We start from the raw sequence: 17,513 nt of genomic DNA on the forward strand, positions 1-17,513 counted from the left end.
AATAATGTAGATTAGGCCTGTCACGATAGCAAATTTTGCTGAATCATTAATTGTCTCAAAAAACTATTGCGATAGACGACAGTATTGTTTGAAAAACTTTTTACACTGATTTAATGGAAATGACGTAATAATGCATGTGATTTCCTGCCAAAGATAGATACACTTTATTTTAAAAAGAACACCCAACACTGGAACTGATAAATAAAATAAACAAAACAACCAAAAATAAAAATAAAATTGATTCTCATTCTCCGTTAACAGAAATGTACTTGAATAAAAACGAAATAACATAAAGCCAAAGTGTAAATAAATACTGCATTCAACCAAAAGAGTGCAGATTATAAAGTCTGTTTACCATATTGCCCTTCAGTAATCATTAGATTTAAATAGAGAAGATGGGCACATCGACTACCTGATGCAATAGTTCACACTGCACGTAAGTTCACACTACATTTTCCCCTTAAGACAATCTTAGAACTTTTATTGTTCTAAGATTGTCTCTTGTTATTATCCTGTAGTGTGTGTGGTGTGTTAGCTAGATCGTTGTGGCCCCTCCGGTCTAAATCAGGGGTTTTCCCCGCTGGGATCGTTAATGCAGCCTGTTGAATGTGACAGGTAGCCAATCAGAAAACCGGATTCTGCTCCGCGCTTTCTGAGGGGAAATTACCGAGGGGAATCCCAAACAGCTGACACGGCGCAACCCGAAGTCCAGTGGACATTGGAGATGATATGTGGAAATAACATTAATGTTTATAAAACATTTCGTACAAAGAATATAGAAATGACGAGGGGAGGAGTTGGAGCGAAATCGCTATGAACCCGGTAACTTTCAGCTGTTCTTCATTAACGTGACATAAATACGTTCTAATGATTTTCATTCAGTCAGGACGTTACGTTGACACTAGAGCCACATCTGTTGCAGGTAGATTGTAGTAAAGCATTGATTAATGCCTGGTTTTAAAATTAGTTAGCTGGACTTGTAGCCATTATGCTGTGCCCACTGTTGGACACCACACAGCACATCAAACCCGATCGAACCGTTATACCTAGGATTTCTGTCGGCTAATGTGTGATCTCAGATTTTGAAAATGGGCCAACAATCGACCAACAGCACTAAGATGGTGTAGTGTGCGCTGGACATGAGGACTAAGGAAATGAGGAAGGGAGGATCAGTGGAGAGCATTGGAGTTGAACCTTTTTTCATTTAGCATCAACAGAAAGAGAAAAAGGCTGGAAGAGACGATAACGCCGATAATTAAAATGACATTGATAGTTTTAATTTATCGTACGATTAATCAATATATCGTTTATCGCAACAGGCCTAATGTAGATACACAAAGAAATGCAAATACAATTTTGATTCAAAGTTAGAATGAACTACGACACAAATTAAATTTTATGAAATTGAAGAAAAATATTACCTCAGTGAAAGACACTTGTGAATGTTCAGACTGTTTTATGTGATATGCAATGTAGTCTCCCAGAGACCTGTGCTTGTCCTCTTTGACATATTCCTTCATCCAATGGTCTCTTTCGTCATCAGGCAGTTGAGATTTGTCCAAACGAACAACTGAGTCCGGGGTTGCGCAGTTGAGCATAACAGTTTTGACTTTATTCAGAGTGACTTGATCATCTGGTTCAATGTCTTTATTCTCGGTTACTTGAAGGACAACAGAGGAGCATGTATCTGAATTGTAGCCAATAAAAACATCTCCTGGAATATATGTCTTGGTTGTGGAGAAGTCGAGTTCTATTGAGACAAATCTGTTAACCCAGGTCTGTATTTGTTCTGCAATATCCCGCTGTTCCATTTTGAGGACAGTGTTGATATCCAGGCAGTGTTTCTCCAGTCGGTTAATGAGTGGAATTGGAAACTGCTCATAAACAACTTCCTTCTCTTCAATGACAATGAGCCTGAACTTTGGATGAACTCTGCATTTCACACGATGCGTCCCTAGTCCAAGATCAACGTACTTCTGACCCCCTAGAGTCACATAGTACTGGTTGAGTGCATCATACAGACTTTCATACAGATTCTGTAGGTTCAGAAGCACAACTGTCTGTCCGGTCTCCATGCAAACTTTGACACGATTGATGTTTCTACAAATCTGCATGTACTCCTGGTCCTTTGGGAAGCTGGATCCAAAAATGATCTCTGGATGGACTCGACGAGACAAAAATATCTGCTGAAGTATCTGGAGTGCTGCATAGTTTTTAGTAAGGATTAAAAGGTACCGATTTTCCTCCATTTGGCAAGCTGGGAAAATACTTTCTTTGATCATGTCAATGGTACTGGTGCTTGTATTGGAAAAGTCATCCTGGAGTTCTCTGAAGAAAATGTCAATCACCTTAACATCATCTTTTCCACTGAAGTTTCTCAGAACTGCTCCAGTGATTTGATCAACAGTGGGACACTCATTTGAGGTCTTTGTGATGGAAAATATCATCTTTATAAGACTATAAAAGTCCCGTAGACCAAAAAAGCCTTTGCTCTCTTTGCATATTGTTATATATGCTCTTGCAAAGGGCTGAAAGAGATGCTTTATCTTCTCAAAGATGGTTATTTCAGATGCACAAATTCCTTCAGCACTTTTGATGAGTTCTGTCTCGCTTAAATCACCACGGGACACAAAAATCCCACGATTCATCTTGGCAGGGTCCAATGCCCAGTTGGAAATCCCAATAAAACCAACCCTCTGATGAGGCTGTGGCTTTTCATCAACACATCCTTCTTCCAGTAGTGGGTGTAGTGTTTTCAATGGCATTTTTGGGGAATCCTCAGCTAGCCCTATTTCATCAAGAACGACCACAGAGATGTATTCATCCAGATTTTTGCTCTCTTGAAATCGGGCACATTGTTTAAACGTGTGGATGATTCCGTCAGGGGTTGAATGGGGACTGCACTGGAAAGACACCAGATGTATCTGCTTAAGTCTCTTAAACAGTTCTGAGTGTGATGTGGGGCCTTGCATAGCATCTGCAACCAGGGTTTTAGATAGTGACTTGGAGCTCCCTGGTTTCCCAACAATGAATAAGGGGATTCTTAGCTCAACACAAAGGACCATCATAAAGAAGTTCTCTTTCAAAGCTTCATTTCTGGCTATTGTCTTTCCCAAGGGTACACCACTTAGTAGAAGCTCCTGCATGAGTTGGATTTCCTGGTGTATTCTCTGTGGTTTGTACTCAGGTGTAAGAAGTCCACTGATAGTTTCCTGATACTGGTCTTTGCTCTCTAAGCAGGACTGATAACAAACTCCGGTTGCCATCAAGAGTGACCAGATCACTCTGTCACTAGCAGGAGAAAGGTTTGGTGTGTTTATACTGTTAGTTTGTCGCTGCATTGAATCTTTGAGATTTTTGGCAAACATGCAGTGATTCTTGTAGAACCACACAAATACCTGGATGCAACGTTCAACATCTCTCAGACTGACAAAACTACATTCATCCTTCTTCTCCCTCATGAACTGTTGTGATGATGATAACACATTACATATCATTGGAATGTGTCGTTTCTCAATCTCATTGGCCTTTACCTGCCTTTGAACGATTTGTTTGATATACATTTGTTCTGCTGAATCACTGAGTTGCCCAAAATCCCACACAAGAGGCATCAAGCTAGGTGGTAACACATGGACACGATACACAAGCTGGCGAAGAGGAATGGAGCCCAACTTTTCTTGTGTTTCTTGAGCATGGACTCTGTAGCCCAATCCTGATGCCTCAAGCCTCTCAATCATTTCAGGTGTATGTTTCCTGTATGGGTTGCATGCAGCAATAATCTGTAGCCCTGTCTGAGTGCTAAGGCTTTTTCCCTGAACTGAATGATCACAAATGATTTCCTTGATGCTGCTTATGGCTTCTGTGGTGTTTGCCTCATCAAAGAAAAGAACTGAGTCAAATTCATGATTCTCTTTGTTTGTTTTTGCAAGAGCTTCTGCTTCAACCACTTTATCATGAATTATTCTAGACGTTGTTCCTCCATGAACCTTGACCAGTTTCATGTTCTCTGCTGCTGCTCCACATCTTCGCAATTCACACATGAACTTTATGAGTCTTGTCTTACCACATCCTGTCTCACCCATTATTATAACTGGGATGCCACATCTAAATCGCATGTGTATTGCCATCATTTTGAGGATATTGTCTGTGGTCAGTTCGTAAGTTTCATCAGGATCAGTTGGCTGTTTGATCCCAAGTACACTACACAGATGCTCAATCTTGTCTGCTCTAGGCAGCTGATCAAAGTCCACATTAAAAGGGACTCTTTGATGAATTAGCCCCCTGTACAGCTCTTGAGTCATGATGTTTTCCTTTATTACTTTTCCTGTTGACGGATTTATAGCATCAACTCCTCTCCGGTCATTAAGTTTCAGATGAAATCCAATGAACGTCATGGATGTGTGGTCATCATTAAAAAATATGTATGGATGAGGTTCAGCTTCCCACCTTTTTCGAATGAGGAATGGAGCCAAATCTTTTTCATTTACTCCAGTCAGGTCAGTTTGTTTTTTTCCAAGGCTCTCATCAGTGATACATAACGACGGTGTTGCAAAGTCTTTGGACATCAAGATCATAAACTCAACCACAAAGGATTTGAACCCTTGAAGAGTGTCTCCAACAAACTCAACATTGCAGAAGACTGAATTTTCACAGGCTTGCAACTGAAGATTAAGAAACGACACAAAGTTACAAAGTTCTGCCCATGAAGGATCCAGGACACCACAGTAGAACAAGAATATCTGAAGACAATGTGAATGAGAGCCTTCAATTCCCTTGTAAGTAAATTTGTCAAGATTTTCACTATTGTGAAAACGTGTGAGATATTGGTATGGTCTCTGAAAAGCTTCACTCCCAAAACACTCATCATCCATAAGAGGTTCATCGTTGTCAGTGGACAAATTTTCCTCCTTTTGCTTTTCCAATGCCATGACTTCTTTAGGAGGTCGACAAAACACTTTTGGGAAAACATCAGGGATTGCAAAGTTTTTCTTTTGTCCCTACATGTACAGAAACAAAAGGACTTCAGTGAACATCAATTCAAATACTTTCATTCAGTGAATTACATAATAGCTATGCTTCACTTTCCCTAAAGCTAACACTTTCAAATATAGCAGCTACTTGTACAACAAACAATTAAAACCAAATATGTTCATATACTGTTTAAAAACATATTTTTTTCTTACTTTTTGACATGAAAGCAAATTATACTTTCTATTTTGGGTAAATGTAGTAGAGAGGAATTTATACTTTTTTTTGTACTGTCTGGGCATATTACGTCTAACACAACACTTCGCAGAGAGCTTTGTCAAAATAGTTCAACTAGGGCCTGGTGTCGAGTTCGGCAGGAGGATAGCTCGCTGTGAACAAAATTTGTTGCACATCTACAGCAATGAGAGTCGATATGGCACTTCGTATCAAGTATGTCAAAGTCTTTAAGGGCAACAAAGGCAATGAAGAAAATCTGTGCGTGAGCAGAAGTAAAAAGGTGTGCATGCCAGATGGCCTACAACCCGACTTAATTACACAAGGTCTTAAGATGTAATTGGGCCAAAATTCTAGCAAACGTTTGTAAGAAGCTTGAGAAAGGATCCCAAAATGTATAATCCTAATCATAGAGGTACACCAAAAAAAACTTTAATCTGGTTGTTTTTCTGGCAATAATCCAATACTTTAGCAATCCTAAATGACCTAAACAGAAAATGAAAATATCTGATTTAACTGTATTAATTATTCTTTTCCTGTGGCCAAAATAATTTGCTGCACAAAATAGAAATAACCATGAAAAGTAACCAACCTAATGATCATCACGATTTTAAGACATACTAGACAACTTACCAATCTTGTGCCAAATCTGGCCTGACCATTTGTGGTTTCTGTTAACTCCATGATATAGAGGTGTTTATGGGTACAGTGCCACATTTGTCCATCTGAATCCATCAAGTATCGTAAAAAGAACAACTTGAAAAGGAATTCATCCAGGCCTTTCTGTACCTGAGATTTACATTTTGTAAAAAAAACAACACTTTTTGAGTCAAAAACCAAGTCAAAATGAAAAGAAATCAGATTAATGCTGATCATCGAGTACAGGCACATCTAAAAAAAAATTTATGTAATGAAAAAGTTTAATATTTGTGTCATTTATTTCAGAAATTGAAACTCACATATTCATTATATATAACATTGTATATATTTCAAATATTTCAAGACTGTTGACTTGACAAATTTCCAGAAGACTGTCGCTGATATGTCCACAAAGTCTTGTATCAAAGCACATTCATAAAGAACACTTCACGAATATGCACTTACTACACACAGACAAATCCGACAAATGGGCTACAATTTGTTCAAGTCTGGACCATTGCTCAGTGGTCCAAAATCTTTAGAAGTAAAGTTTGCATATAATTTAGAATTCAAGGTCCCAGTGTGTTGAGGAAGACTGGATAGGCACACAATCAATGTTGCTTGAAGTTCAGTGTGAAGTTTCCACACTCAGTGATGGTTTGGGATGTCATGTCATCTGCTGTTCTGGTCCAAAAGGTTTTCTGAAGTCCAAAGTCAATGCAGTCGTCTACCAAGATTTTTGACATACTTTTTTTCTTCGGACATCTTAATTGATATGCTGGTTTTATTTCCCAGTAGGACTGGGCATCTGCTCACTCTACCAATGGTGCCAAATGCTGGTCCACTAACCATGGTATCCCTGTTCTTTACTGGCTAACAATCTGGCTTGGCCCAAACTCCATAGAAAATCTATGAGGTACAGTTAAGAGGAAGCCAAGAGACATCAGACCCAACAACGCAGATTACTTGATGGCCATCATCTGCATTGACATCTGCCAACCTCTACCAAGTTATGATGAGGTTCTCTCGTGTGCCTTCAAGTTAATGCAGATGATTTGCAGGCATTTGACTCAGATTGGCGAGTGAAATGGAAACCTAGCAATCCATAGTAAGCCATAGACATCAAATTGAAAGAAAATAGGATTCAGAGATTTCACCATACGTATAATGAAACTGAGTTTCACTTTCTAAAATAAGTAACAAAAAATTTGCCATTTTTCACAATATTCCTAATTTTTCTGAAGTACACGTATGTATAACACTGCTTACCGATGATGTTACATCAAGGTGAAAAACCTTAATATCTGTTTGTGCTGGAGTGTCGTACAAAGACTGGAGAACTTGGTGGTCATCAATGGTATGTTCAGTGAGGCGAATGCACTTTTTAAAAGCAGTACCTTCTCCAGCACATCTTTCCAGTTTTTCATACAGCCTTTGGACGTATAGAGACTTCCCTAAAAAACAAAACAAAAAAACAAAAACATTTATTATATGGCTGACATCATGACATCAACAGTAACAGGGAACAAAGATCACCTTATCCACAATTATGAATTGGTCAATTTTACAAGTAAAACTTACCAACTCCAGCCTGATGTGATGAGACAATGCCAACAGTATGGCCCCCTTTAAACATAGCATCCTTCAGATCTGAGAAGGGTGAAAAATGCCTGGACAAATATTGCTGGATCTTCCCCAATGGCTCATGAGGAACAAAGTCTCTTTTGAACTGACTAAATGCAGTTGGAACATAAGTGTGTTCCCTCTCAGAGCTACAATAGATCACAAGCCTGTAATCATGGTGATTAAAGTGAGTGCTCAGTCTCTGAAAACATTTCTCCATTGCACCACTGACATCATATGCAAGTTGATCTGCCCAAATCATTGTGTAAACCTTCTGGCCAACATCCCCTGGCGTGAGACATCGCCTCAGGAAAAGCTCCACTTGCTCATAGGATGTTGATGGGGTACACAAGAGAACCTCGTCATAACTTGGTAGAGGTACGTATTCATTGTTCATGTACAAGCATATACTTGAAGTCAGAACCTGGTCATGTGGGCAGATTAGTAGATTTGGTTGCTTTGCAATGAGACCTTTTGGGAGAGTCCTTCTTAGGGAAGAATCCTTATTTTCACAGAATACTGGTTCTTCTGATTCATCTTTTTTTGGGTCAGCCATCATTTTAAATAAATGTCCCAAACTCCGTATGTCCAAAATGTCATGGAAAAACATTCTGTCATTCCAAATATAGTCTCTCCACAAGTCTTCTAGTTCTCTTAAACCAAAAGTCTGGTCTCCATTTTCTACTGCATCCTTCAGTGTTAAGACTGAAAATGTGTCATCATTTTTGTTAAGGGTTTCACCATGCTCAAATCGGTTGGAGAGCATCTGCCATGGTCCCCAAATATCTGAAGCTAAGCAGTTAGGTTTGATGAAAGAGAGCATCATCAGTACTTGCTCATCTATTTCTGTATTTACATCTGCAGGACTCAGGACACTGCATAGATGGAATATTTGCTCTGCTGTGAAAAAATTTAAGTAGTAGTGATCAGATCGGATTTCGTTCATGAATTTTTGCCAGTCACTAACAAACAACTCCATCTTTCTGGACAGTTCTATGAGTTGTTCCACCAGATTTCCATTTATTTTAATAGTAATGGTCTTGCAAAAGTTGATTTCCATGATGATGCATTGATCATTTTGACCTTTGCAATAGATCTTTGCTTCCCAGCATCTGAAAAGTGGATTCCCTGCTGTATGAAGATCTACAAATGCTTTGGCAAGTCTCTGGACATTTTCAAACACCTAAATATAAAAAACATGCGTTATTACAACATATGTGAAAATCATAGATTATACAAAAATGTATATCACTGTAAATTTAAATTTAATTTAAAAAAGTCAAATTCCTAATCACAAAATTATAAAAATGTAAAATTCATGTCATGCACCTCAGTGAAACGCTCCACTTCTGTCTGATTTTGTTGCTTTTTTCCTGACATGAGCATGAGCTTGTTTTGTAGCTCTTTCAGATCCTCATAAGTATGTGTCAAGCTTTGACCTTGTCCATCTTGAATCTGGAGTTTCAGGGAAGACTCCAAATTCAACTGTAGAAAAAAAAAAATTATAATAAAATGAAGCAAATTTGGTTTATTTTACAAAGACACAGATACAATGAAAAGACTTGTAGATTAAAAAGATATTGCTGTCACCTCGTATTGACTACTGTAATCAATTTACTTACTTGATATCCAAAAGCAGCAGAAGCTGCTCTCTACAGTGCTGTCTGATATCACACATCTGAAAATTATCTAATCAATATCCTCTACACATAATCCAAGTAATTAAGATCATTTTTCAATAATTTTTTTATATATATGAAATTATAAATGACATCACTTGTTACTACTTATTGATTTACAGCGGTCGTTCTGTTCAAAATAATGTTTAATATGGTTAAAAATGTTTAATATGGTTTCTTTAGTATTTAAAAAAATCTTAGATATTTTTATACCACCTAAATACACTTATTTGAATGTATTTGCACACAACACTAACAGCAAAGAATGATAATGATTTACCCGTTTCTGATTTTGGGCCCTGATAGTATACATTCCTCTCTCATTAATGGATGTAGCCAAGGACAAAGAAGAAAATTCAACAGATCCATGTGTTTCTCTGACGGTTTTTAACCAATCCAGATGACGAGCTGTATCTGCCTGAAATAAGAAAACCATTCAGGGAGTTAACCAAATCTCATGACGTTTACAGACATTTATAGGTATTAAGTTACAAATATATTAAAATAAATAAAACATCTTACATCTTCTTTAATTATCTCTTTGAATCATTCCAAGTCAGAAAATGACTCATTGGTAGAATAGAATAACTTGAAATGCAAATATACCAGGGGTTCAAATAATTTTGGACTTTACTGCAAGAACGGTTTCTAAATGAAGACGTTTTCAAACCATTTTGTTTATATTTTGTTGGGATACACTCACGGTCTGACGACAGTTAATACATCATCAAAGTTGGATCTGACTTCCAAAATTTTTCCTCATATCCTTACAAACTGATATGGATACATTAGAATGTTTTAACTAATTAAGAAAACAAGAGTCTCCTTGGGCTGCCACCTTATCGTGGTGGAGGGGTTTGAGTGCTCCAATGATCCTGGGAGCTATGCTGTCCGGGGCTCCATGCCCCTGGTAGGGTCACCCAAGGCAGACAGGTCCCAGGTGAGGGGTCAGACAAAGTGCAGCCCGAAGACCCCTATGATGATTGCAAACTCTGGACTACGTGTTCCCTCGCCCGGACGCGGGTCACCGGGGCCCCACTCTGGAGCCAGGCCTGGAAGGGGGGCACGACGGCAAGCGTCTGGTGGCCGGGCTTTTACCCATGGAGCCCGGCCGGGCACAGACCGAAGAGCAAGCATGGGTCCCCCCTCCCATGGGCCCACCACCTGTGAGAGGGGCCAACGGGGTCGGGTGCATTGTGTTATGGGTGGTAGCCAAGGGAGGGGACCCTGGCGGTCCGATCCTCGGTTGCGGAAGCTAGCTCTTGGGACGTGGAATGTCACCTCTCTGGTGGGGAAGGAGCCGGAGCTAGTGTGTGAGGCTGAGAGGTTCCGGCTAGAAATAGTCGGTCTCACCTCGACGCATGGCTCTGGTTCTGGAACCAGTCTCCTTGAGAGGGGCTGGACATACTTCCACTCTGGAGTTGCCCAAGGTGAGAGGCGTCGGGCAGGAGTGGGCATACTTGTTGCTCCCCATCTCGGTGCCTGTACGTTGGGGTTTTACCCGGTGAACGAGAGGGTAGCCTCCCTCCACCTACGGGTGGGGGGACGGGTCCTGACTGTCGTTTGTGCTTACGGGCCGAATGACAGTTCAGGTTACCCACCCTTTTTGGAGTCCCTAGAGGGGGTACTGGAGAGTGCTCCACCTGGGGACTCCCTTGTTCTGCTGGGGGACTTCAACGCTCACGTGGGCAATGACAGTGAGGCCTGGAGGGGCGTGGTTGGGAGGAACGGCCCCCCTGATCTGAACTCGAGTGGTGTTCTGTTGTTGGACTTCTGTGCTCGTCATGGATTGTCCATAACGAACACCATGTTCAAGCATAAGGGTGTCCATATGTGCACTTGGCACCAGGACACCCTAGGCCGCAGTTCGATGATCGACTTTGTCATCGTTTCATCGGACCTGCGGCCGTATGTCTTGGACACTCGGGTGAAGAGAGGTGCGGAGCTGTCCACTGACCACTACCTGGTGGTGAGTTGGCTCCGCTGGTGGGGGAGGATGCCGGTCAGACCTGGCAGGCCCAAACGTGCTGTGAGGGTCTGCTGGGAACGTCTGGCGGAATCCCCTGTGAGACGGAGCTTTAACTCCCACCTCCGGCAGAACTTCGAACATGTCCCGGGGGAAGTGGGGGACATGGAGTCTGAGTGGACCATGTTCCGTGCCTCCATTGTCGAGGCGGCTCATCTGAGCTGTGGCCGCAAGGTTGTCGGTGCCTGTCGCGGCGGCAACCCTCGAACCCGTTGGTGGACACCTTCGGTGAGGGAAGCCGTCAGGCTGAAGAAGGAGTCCTATCGGGCCTTTTTGGCCTGTGGGACTCCGGAAGCAGCTGATGGGTACCGGCGGGCGAAGCGGCATGCGGCTCGGGTGGTTGCTGAGGCAAAAACTCGGGTGTGGGAGGAGTTTGGAGAGGCCATGGGGAAAGACTTCCGTACGGCTTCGAGGCGATTCTGGTCCACCATCCGGCGTCTCAGGAGGGGGAAGCAGTGCAGCACCAACACTGTCTACAGTGGGGATGGTGTGCTGCTGACCTCAACTCGGGATGTTGTGGGCCGGTGGGCAGAATACTTCGAAGACCTCCTCAATCCCACCGACATGCCTTCTATTTTGGAAGCTGAGCCTGGGGACTCTGGGTTGGGCTCTCCAATCTCTGGGGTCGAGGTCGCCGAGGTGGTTAAAAAGTTCCTCGGTGGCAGGGCCCCGGGGGTGGATGAGATCCGCCCGGAGTTCCTCAAGGCTCTGGATGTTGTAGGGTTGTGTTGGCTAACGCGACTCTGCAATATCGCATGGACATCGGGGGCAGTTCCCTTGGATTGGCAGACCTGGGGTGGTGGTCCCCCTGATCAAAAAGGGGAACCGGAGGGTGTGCTCCAATTATAAGGGGGTCACACTCTTAAGCCTCCCTGGCAAGGTCTATTCGGGGGTTCTGGAGAGGAGGGTCCGTCGGATTGTCGAACCTCGGATTCAGGAAGAGCAGTGTGGTTTTCGTCCTGGTCGTGGAACACTGGACCAGCTCTACACCCTCAGCAGGGTCCTGGAGGGTGCATGGGAGTTCGCCCAACCAGTCTACACGTGTTTTGTGGACTTGGAGAAGGCGTTCGACCGTGTCCCTCTGGGAGCCTTGTGGGGGGTTCTCCGGGAGTATGGGGTACCGGGCTCTTTGATACGGGCTGTCAAGTCCCTATATGACCGGTGTCGGAGTCTGGTCCACATTGCCAGCAGTAAGTCGGGCTCGTTTCCGGTGAGAGTTGGACTCCGCCAGGGCTGCCCTTTGTCACTGATTCTGTTCATTACTTTTATGGACAGAATTTCTAGGCACAGCCAGGGTGTTGAAGGGATCCGTTTTGGTGGCCTTAGGATTGCATCTCTGCTTTTTGCGGATGATGTGGTCCCTTTGGCTTCATTGGGACGTGATCTGCAGCTCTCGCTGGAGCGGTTCGCAGCTGAGTGTGAAGCGGCTGGGATGGCGATCAGTGCCTCCAACTCCGAGGCCATGGTCTTGAGCCGGAAAAGGGTAGAGTGCCTTCTCCGGGTCAGGGGGGTGTCCTGCCCCAAGTGGAGGAGTTCAAGTATCTCGGGATCTTGTTCACGAATGGGGGAAGAAGGGAGCGGGAGATCGACAGGCGGATTGGTGCAGCGTCTGCCGTCAAGCGGGTGCTGTACCGGTCCGTCGTGGTGAAGAGAGAGCTGAGCCAAAAAGCGAAGCTCTCGATTTACCGGTCGATCTACATTCCCACCCTCATCTACGGTCGTGAGCTTTGGGTCATGACCGAAAGAACGAGATCGCGGATACAAGCGGCCGAAATGGGTTTTCTCGAAATGGGTGGCTGGGCTCTCCCTTAGAGATAGGGTGAGAAGCTCAGTCATCCGGGAGGGACTCAGAGTAGAGCCGCTGCTCCTTCACGTCGAGAGGGGCCAGTTGAGGTAGCTCGGGCATCTGGTCAGGATGCCTCCTGGACGCCTCCCTGGTGAGGTGTTCCGGACACGTCCCACCGGGAGGAGACCCCGGGGAAGACCCAGGACACGCTGGAGGGACTACGTCTCTCGGCTGGCCTGGGAACGCCTTGGGATTCCTCCGGAGGAGCTGGTGGAAGTGGCTGGGGAGAGGGAAGTCTGGGCCTCCCTTCTGAAGCTGCTACCCCCGCGACCCGACCCCGGATAAGCGGAAGAAGATGGATGGATGGATGGATGGATGGATGGAAGAGTGAAAATATTCATGCATACTTATATTGTCCAAATCAGTTTGCAGGGGTGCCACTAACCATTTTTTACAACCCATTGTTTGTTTTAAAAACTGTTTTTCTTCTCATGGCTAATTCCAAACAAGAAATTATGGCTCATTTAGTCACAGTTTATAAATTTAATTAAGAATGTGTCAAGAAATTTACAAAATTTCACTTAATTTACAACTGTTGTTCTGTTACAGTAGTTTCAAAAAATAAGAAACATCAAAGATTACCAGTTTTTTTGGTAAGTTTTTGTCATTCTCAAGAGCTTTCCATAGGGTTGGCAGAGAATCCAAGAGATTTTGAAAACTGGAGTCCTGTTTCAACCCATACAGCAGTGGTGAATAACCAAGAACAGCATCATGAAAACAGGCCACTCGATCCACATCTAGATCATTCTCTCCAGCAGAAATGGATGCCAGGTCAACAAAAACTTTCAGCTCATTGATATCTGCAAAAAGAAGTTTATTTTAGCAACTAGGAGATGTAACATTTTTTTGCAACAAAATCTTTAATCTACTGTACCTTCAAGTTCCTCTTTGACCCACTTAATAAAATTTTCCCTTTCACTGAGCACTTGAAGACACTTCTTGCGTTGATCTGTTATGTCTTTCAGAATATCTTTTGCACAGACAAAGTTTGAATCAATGTAGTTCAAATTCTTTGTCTTGGAATTGTCCTTCTGAAAAATATAATTTATATAAATTCACAAGATGAAATCATGTATTGGGATTTAAAAGTAATGGGAACAGTTTTCAGAACATTTTAAAATTTCTAAATGTTTTTGAAAAACCTTAGTTGTTTGCGCAACACAAATCTGCTTAAGCAACAACTATTCATAAATGTGTTTTAACCTGCTGCTTAATTGAAAGTCTTAATTGTAGTCATGCAGCACACTAACATTGTACACCAATGACCAAAAGATAATTCATTCTGGTTTAGGACATTGATAGTTTTGCAGTTTTGAGTCTTGTTGCACAAAATACAACATATTTGCATGTGAGAATGAGGTAACCAAAACTCTGTACATTTCATGCTTATATTTATTCTATACTAGATTATTATTAACATAATTGCATTTTCTTTTTATCTTATTTTTTTTATTTCCTCCTATTTTTATTTCCAATAAAGAACTTTGGTTTTTCTCCACTGTATATAAAAAGTGTGAGGTTAACAGTTTTAAAATATACTCCACAGTTCAAGTAAAACATTATATGGGACTGATATTTTGTTAAAAGCTTTCATGAACAAAACCTCCCAGAAGTTCAAAATGCAGACATGCAGAAACCTACCATTTGCAGTAATTTCTCCAGGATGTCGAAATCTCCTTCTGGACATAAGGCATTCTTGATGTTCATGATTATTTCAGTAGAGTCCATTACCAAATGGTGTTCATGGTATTGCCTTATCTGTTCAACACTTCCATTGATCCATTTTCTGTTATCAGTTTGGTCAATCTTGCACATTATGTCTAAATCTTTGTGCAGGTCTTCATACTTTCCTTTGTAGTCCTCAAAGATGTTGTCAACTTCTTCCAGTAGCAGTTCGCCACTCTTGATGTTGTCATAAAGGTTTTTATACTGGGAGTAGCAACTCTGAAAAATTTTGCTGTGAACAAGATCAAGAGTATAGATGGTTTCCTCTTCTTCACTGTGTTCAGTGTCGTCTTCATCAGAGTGTTCTCTTGACAGTTCTTTCACTTGGTTGGTCCAGCACATTTTGAAGATCAAGCTGTCTTTAATGTCATGTAGTATTGAAGCCATTTCATGGACGGTATCAGAGAGGTTAAAGTAAGTGACCTTCCTTGTAGCCTGTGAGCTGAAGTTATCAAGTGAGCAAACTGACATAAATTCATTCAAATTCATTGACTCAAAGTTCTGCTGAAGATTTTTGTCCAGCCCCTGGAAGTCAACTGGAATTAAAAACAGAAATGTATAGATTAGAATTAAAGTCAAATGCATGTTAAATGAGGATTCCAAATCCTAGTGTAGGTGGATACTTTTTATGTAAATGACTAGTTATATGCTATGCAAGGATTATTTGACAGTTTTGACATTTCAATAAATCTCATAATAAAACAATTTTTTTCTTTCACAACTACTCTGAGAATGATTCTGCTTTTTCCTTTTCTTGCAGAACATGATTCATGAATCAACCCTGGACCTCAATTTAGTGATCTTTTTCCTTTTACAAGTTGTTTAAGGTCTCTTACTGAAGAGTCATGATTTTTTTATCTTTTTGTCTTACAAATATTCACACATCAGACATTGATTCAAATTGTGATTCCCAACACATTGCACACACACATCGGCAGTAATGTAAAACTGTTGATGCCTGCAATGAGAATAAGAAAGCACGCCTGAAAAGGATATAAAAATTATTTTTCTTACTAGCTGGGATCTTAAGATGAAAGAATGAGTTGAGTTTGTCTAGTTAGATGATTTGTAAGGACCATTTAGGAGACCTTCAGAACAGGAGATAGGTTGTCGGAATACTTATGTGTTGTTCCAAATGTAACAACAGAGAGCAAGTTTATGCATATAACCACTATTACTTTAGGGAGGGGAAAGAAGGTACAATAGCCCCTAAATGATGTAGAGCTTGACAAAGTGTAAAATAAATCAAGAAATAAGGCTGCATTTGGTTGTATATGTCTAAGATAGTGGGAGCTCCTTAGACTGTAAAATCATTGACCTTGACAAGCATGTGTTAACAGTTTTAGGTGGTGTTGAAAGGGTGCAATTTGTGTTGTACTTAGTTTCACTTACTCAGGACAAAAACATCATGCAAATTATCTGCAGGATCCTTTGTGAATGTTACCCACCTTTGACATATTTAGAGGCCTCCTGACAGAATTGTAGGAGATCTCTGATCATCTCTTTTTCACTGGATACTGCATCTGCTTCCTCTTTCCTTAGTCTCAAAAATCTTCTCATGTATGCTTCATCTTTACAGCGACCATCATCACAGAGGTAACCTAGAAAAACAAATAAAATGCAAATAATAAATAACGGCAAAAAAATAGCACCCCTTTGTAGAATCCTATTGAACAGTAACAGATGTCCTAAACAAAACATTTAAACACTCAATGAATTTTTTTAAAGACTACATGTAGTATGTTGATTTGTGCTATTAAAGGCATGTCTATATACATAAAACTTTTAAGAACACATATCTTAAATAAGATATTGTAATTTATTTTTGCTGGGGGTTTATTTGTACATATGCTTTTTCTATAAAAACTTTGAGAATTTTATTAATTGATCAAATGAAAAAAAATCTCAATAACCTCATGTTGTATTGGAAAAAATTTAAGGCTTTTTTTAAACTTATTTTACTTACCCCTTTGACCTAATCAACAAGAAACTGTATACAGAAACATAAACATGTTGGTGTGTTGTGTAGTCCAGCCCCAACCAGCTTCGATGGAGCAGGTGGGCGTGGCGGCATGGCGAAGTGACCTCTAACGCCGCTGTCATACGTTTGGCTCTGAATTCCATAGTTTTGGGCCAAGCTTCTCCAAACTCACTAGGATGGATCTTTATCCACCCCAAGACAGGAATCCATAATAAAATTTGGTGGGCGTGGCCTAATTTCTTTATGGCACCCCCTAGAAAATTTTAAATGATCAGCACCAAGCCATGCGAAACTTGCCACACGTGTACCTTGTCCGGACGTATAAAAAAGTCTCTTGGAACCATGGTTTAAACACGACAGGAAGTCGGCTATTTTGGATTGAAATTCAAAAATTTACCCCATTTTTGATGTTTACAGCCTTCGTATTTGATCGAACTCCTACAGTTTTTCAGATACAGACTTCAAAATCGCTCAGCACACACTTGAAGCATCAAAGGTCAAAAGTTATCAAAGGAATTCTCGTACTTCAAAGTATGTGGGCGTAGCTATGTGTCAAACTTTGACTATTCGCCGTGAAACACAAAACTCTTATAACTCCTACACTAAAACTCTCAGATGAACCAAACTTTCAGTGATTAATCATCTTCGGTTGTCCTACAATAGCCAATGGTCAAATGATGACATCACTAAGCCCACGCTCCCTGAGAACAGGAAGTGTCATGTTTTACTGGGAACGGTCACTATCTTACACCTTTGAACTAATCGACTTGAAACTTTTTCCAGAGACAGACG

The 17,513-nt window shown here is 41.3% G+C and overlaps 1 protein-coding gene across 1 annotated transcript in view; it reads right to left on the reverse strand.

Annotated features, from left to right (window-relative positions):
* LOC122839119 (E3 ubiquitin-protein ligase rnf213-alpha-like) overlaps window positions 1-17,513 on the reverse strand; it is a 98,252-nt gene that overhangs the window by 20,161 nt on the left and 60,578 nt on the right. Inside the window, exons 21-30 of the mRNA XM_044130454.1 lie at window positions 16,189-16,341; window positions 14,657-15,276; window positions 13,890-14,046; window positions 13,598-13,815; window positions 9,424-9,561; window positions 8,794-8,949; window positions 7,423-8,647; window positions 7,111-7,295; window positions 5,836-5,991; window positions 1,422-4,997 (exon numbers count right to left, since the gene is read on the reverse strand). Coding sequence (XP_043986389.1) covers window positions 1,422-4,997; window positions 5,836-5,991; window positions 7,111-7,295; window positions 7,423-8,647; window positions 8,794-8,949; window positions 9,424-9,561; window positions 13,598-13,815; window positions 13,890-14,046; window positions 14,657-15,276; window positions 16,189-16,341 — 6,584 coding nt within the window. The remainder of the gene's footprint in view (window positions 1-1,421; window positions 4,998-5,835; window positions 5,992-7,110; window positions 7,296-7,422; window positions 8,648-8,793; window positions 8,950-9,423; window positions 9,562-13,597; window positions 13,816-13,889; window positions 14,047-14,656; window positions 15,277-16,188; window positions 16,342-17,513) is intronic.

Source organism: Gambusia affinis, linkage group LG10 (assembly GCF_019740435.1).
Source record: "Gambusia affinis linkage group LG10, SWU_Gaff_1.0, whole genome shotgun sequence".
Lineage (NCBI taxonomy): Eukaryota > Metazoa > Chordata > Actinopteri > Cyprinodontiformes > Poeciliidae > Gambusia > Gambusia affinis.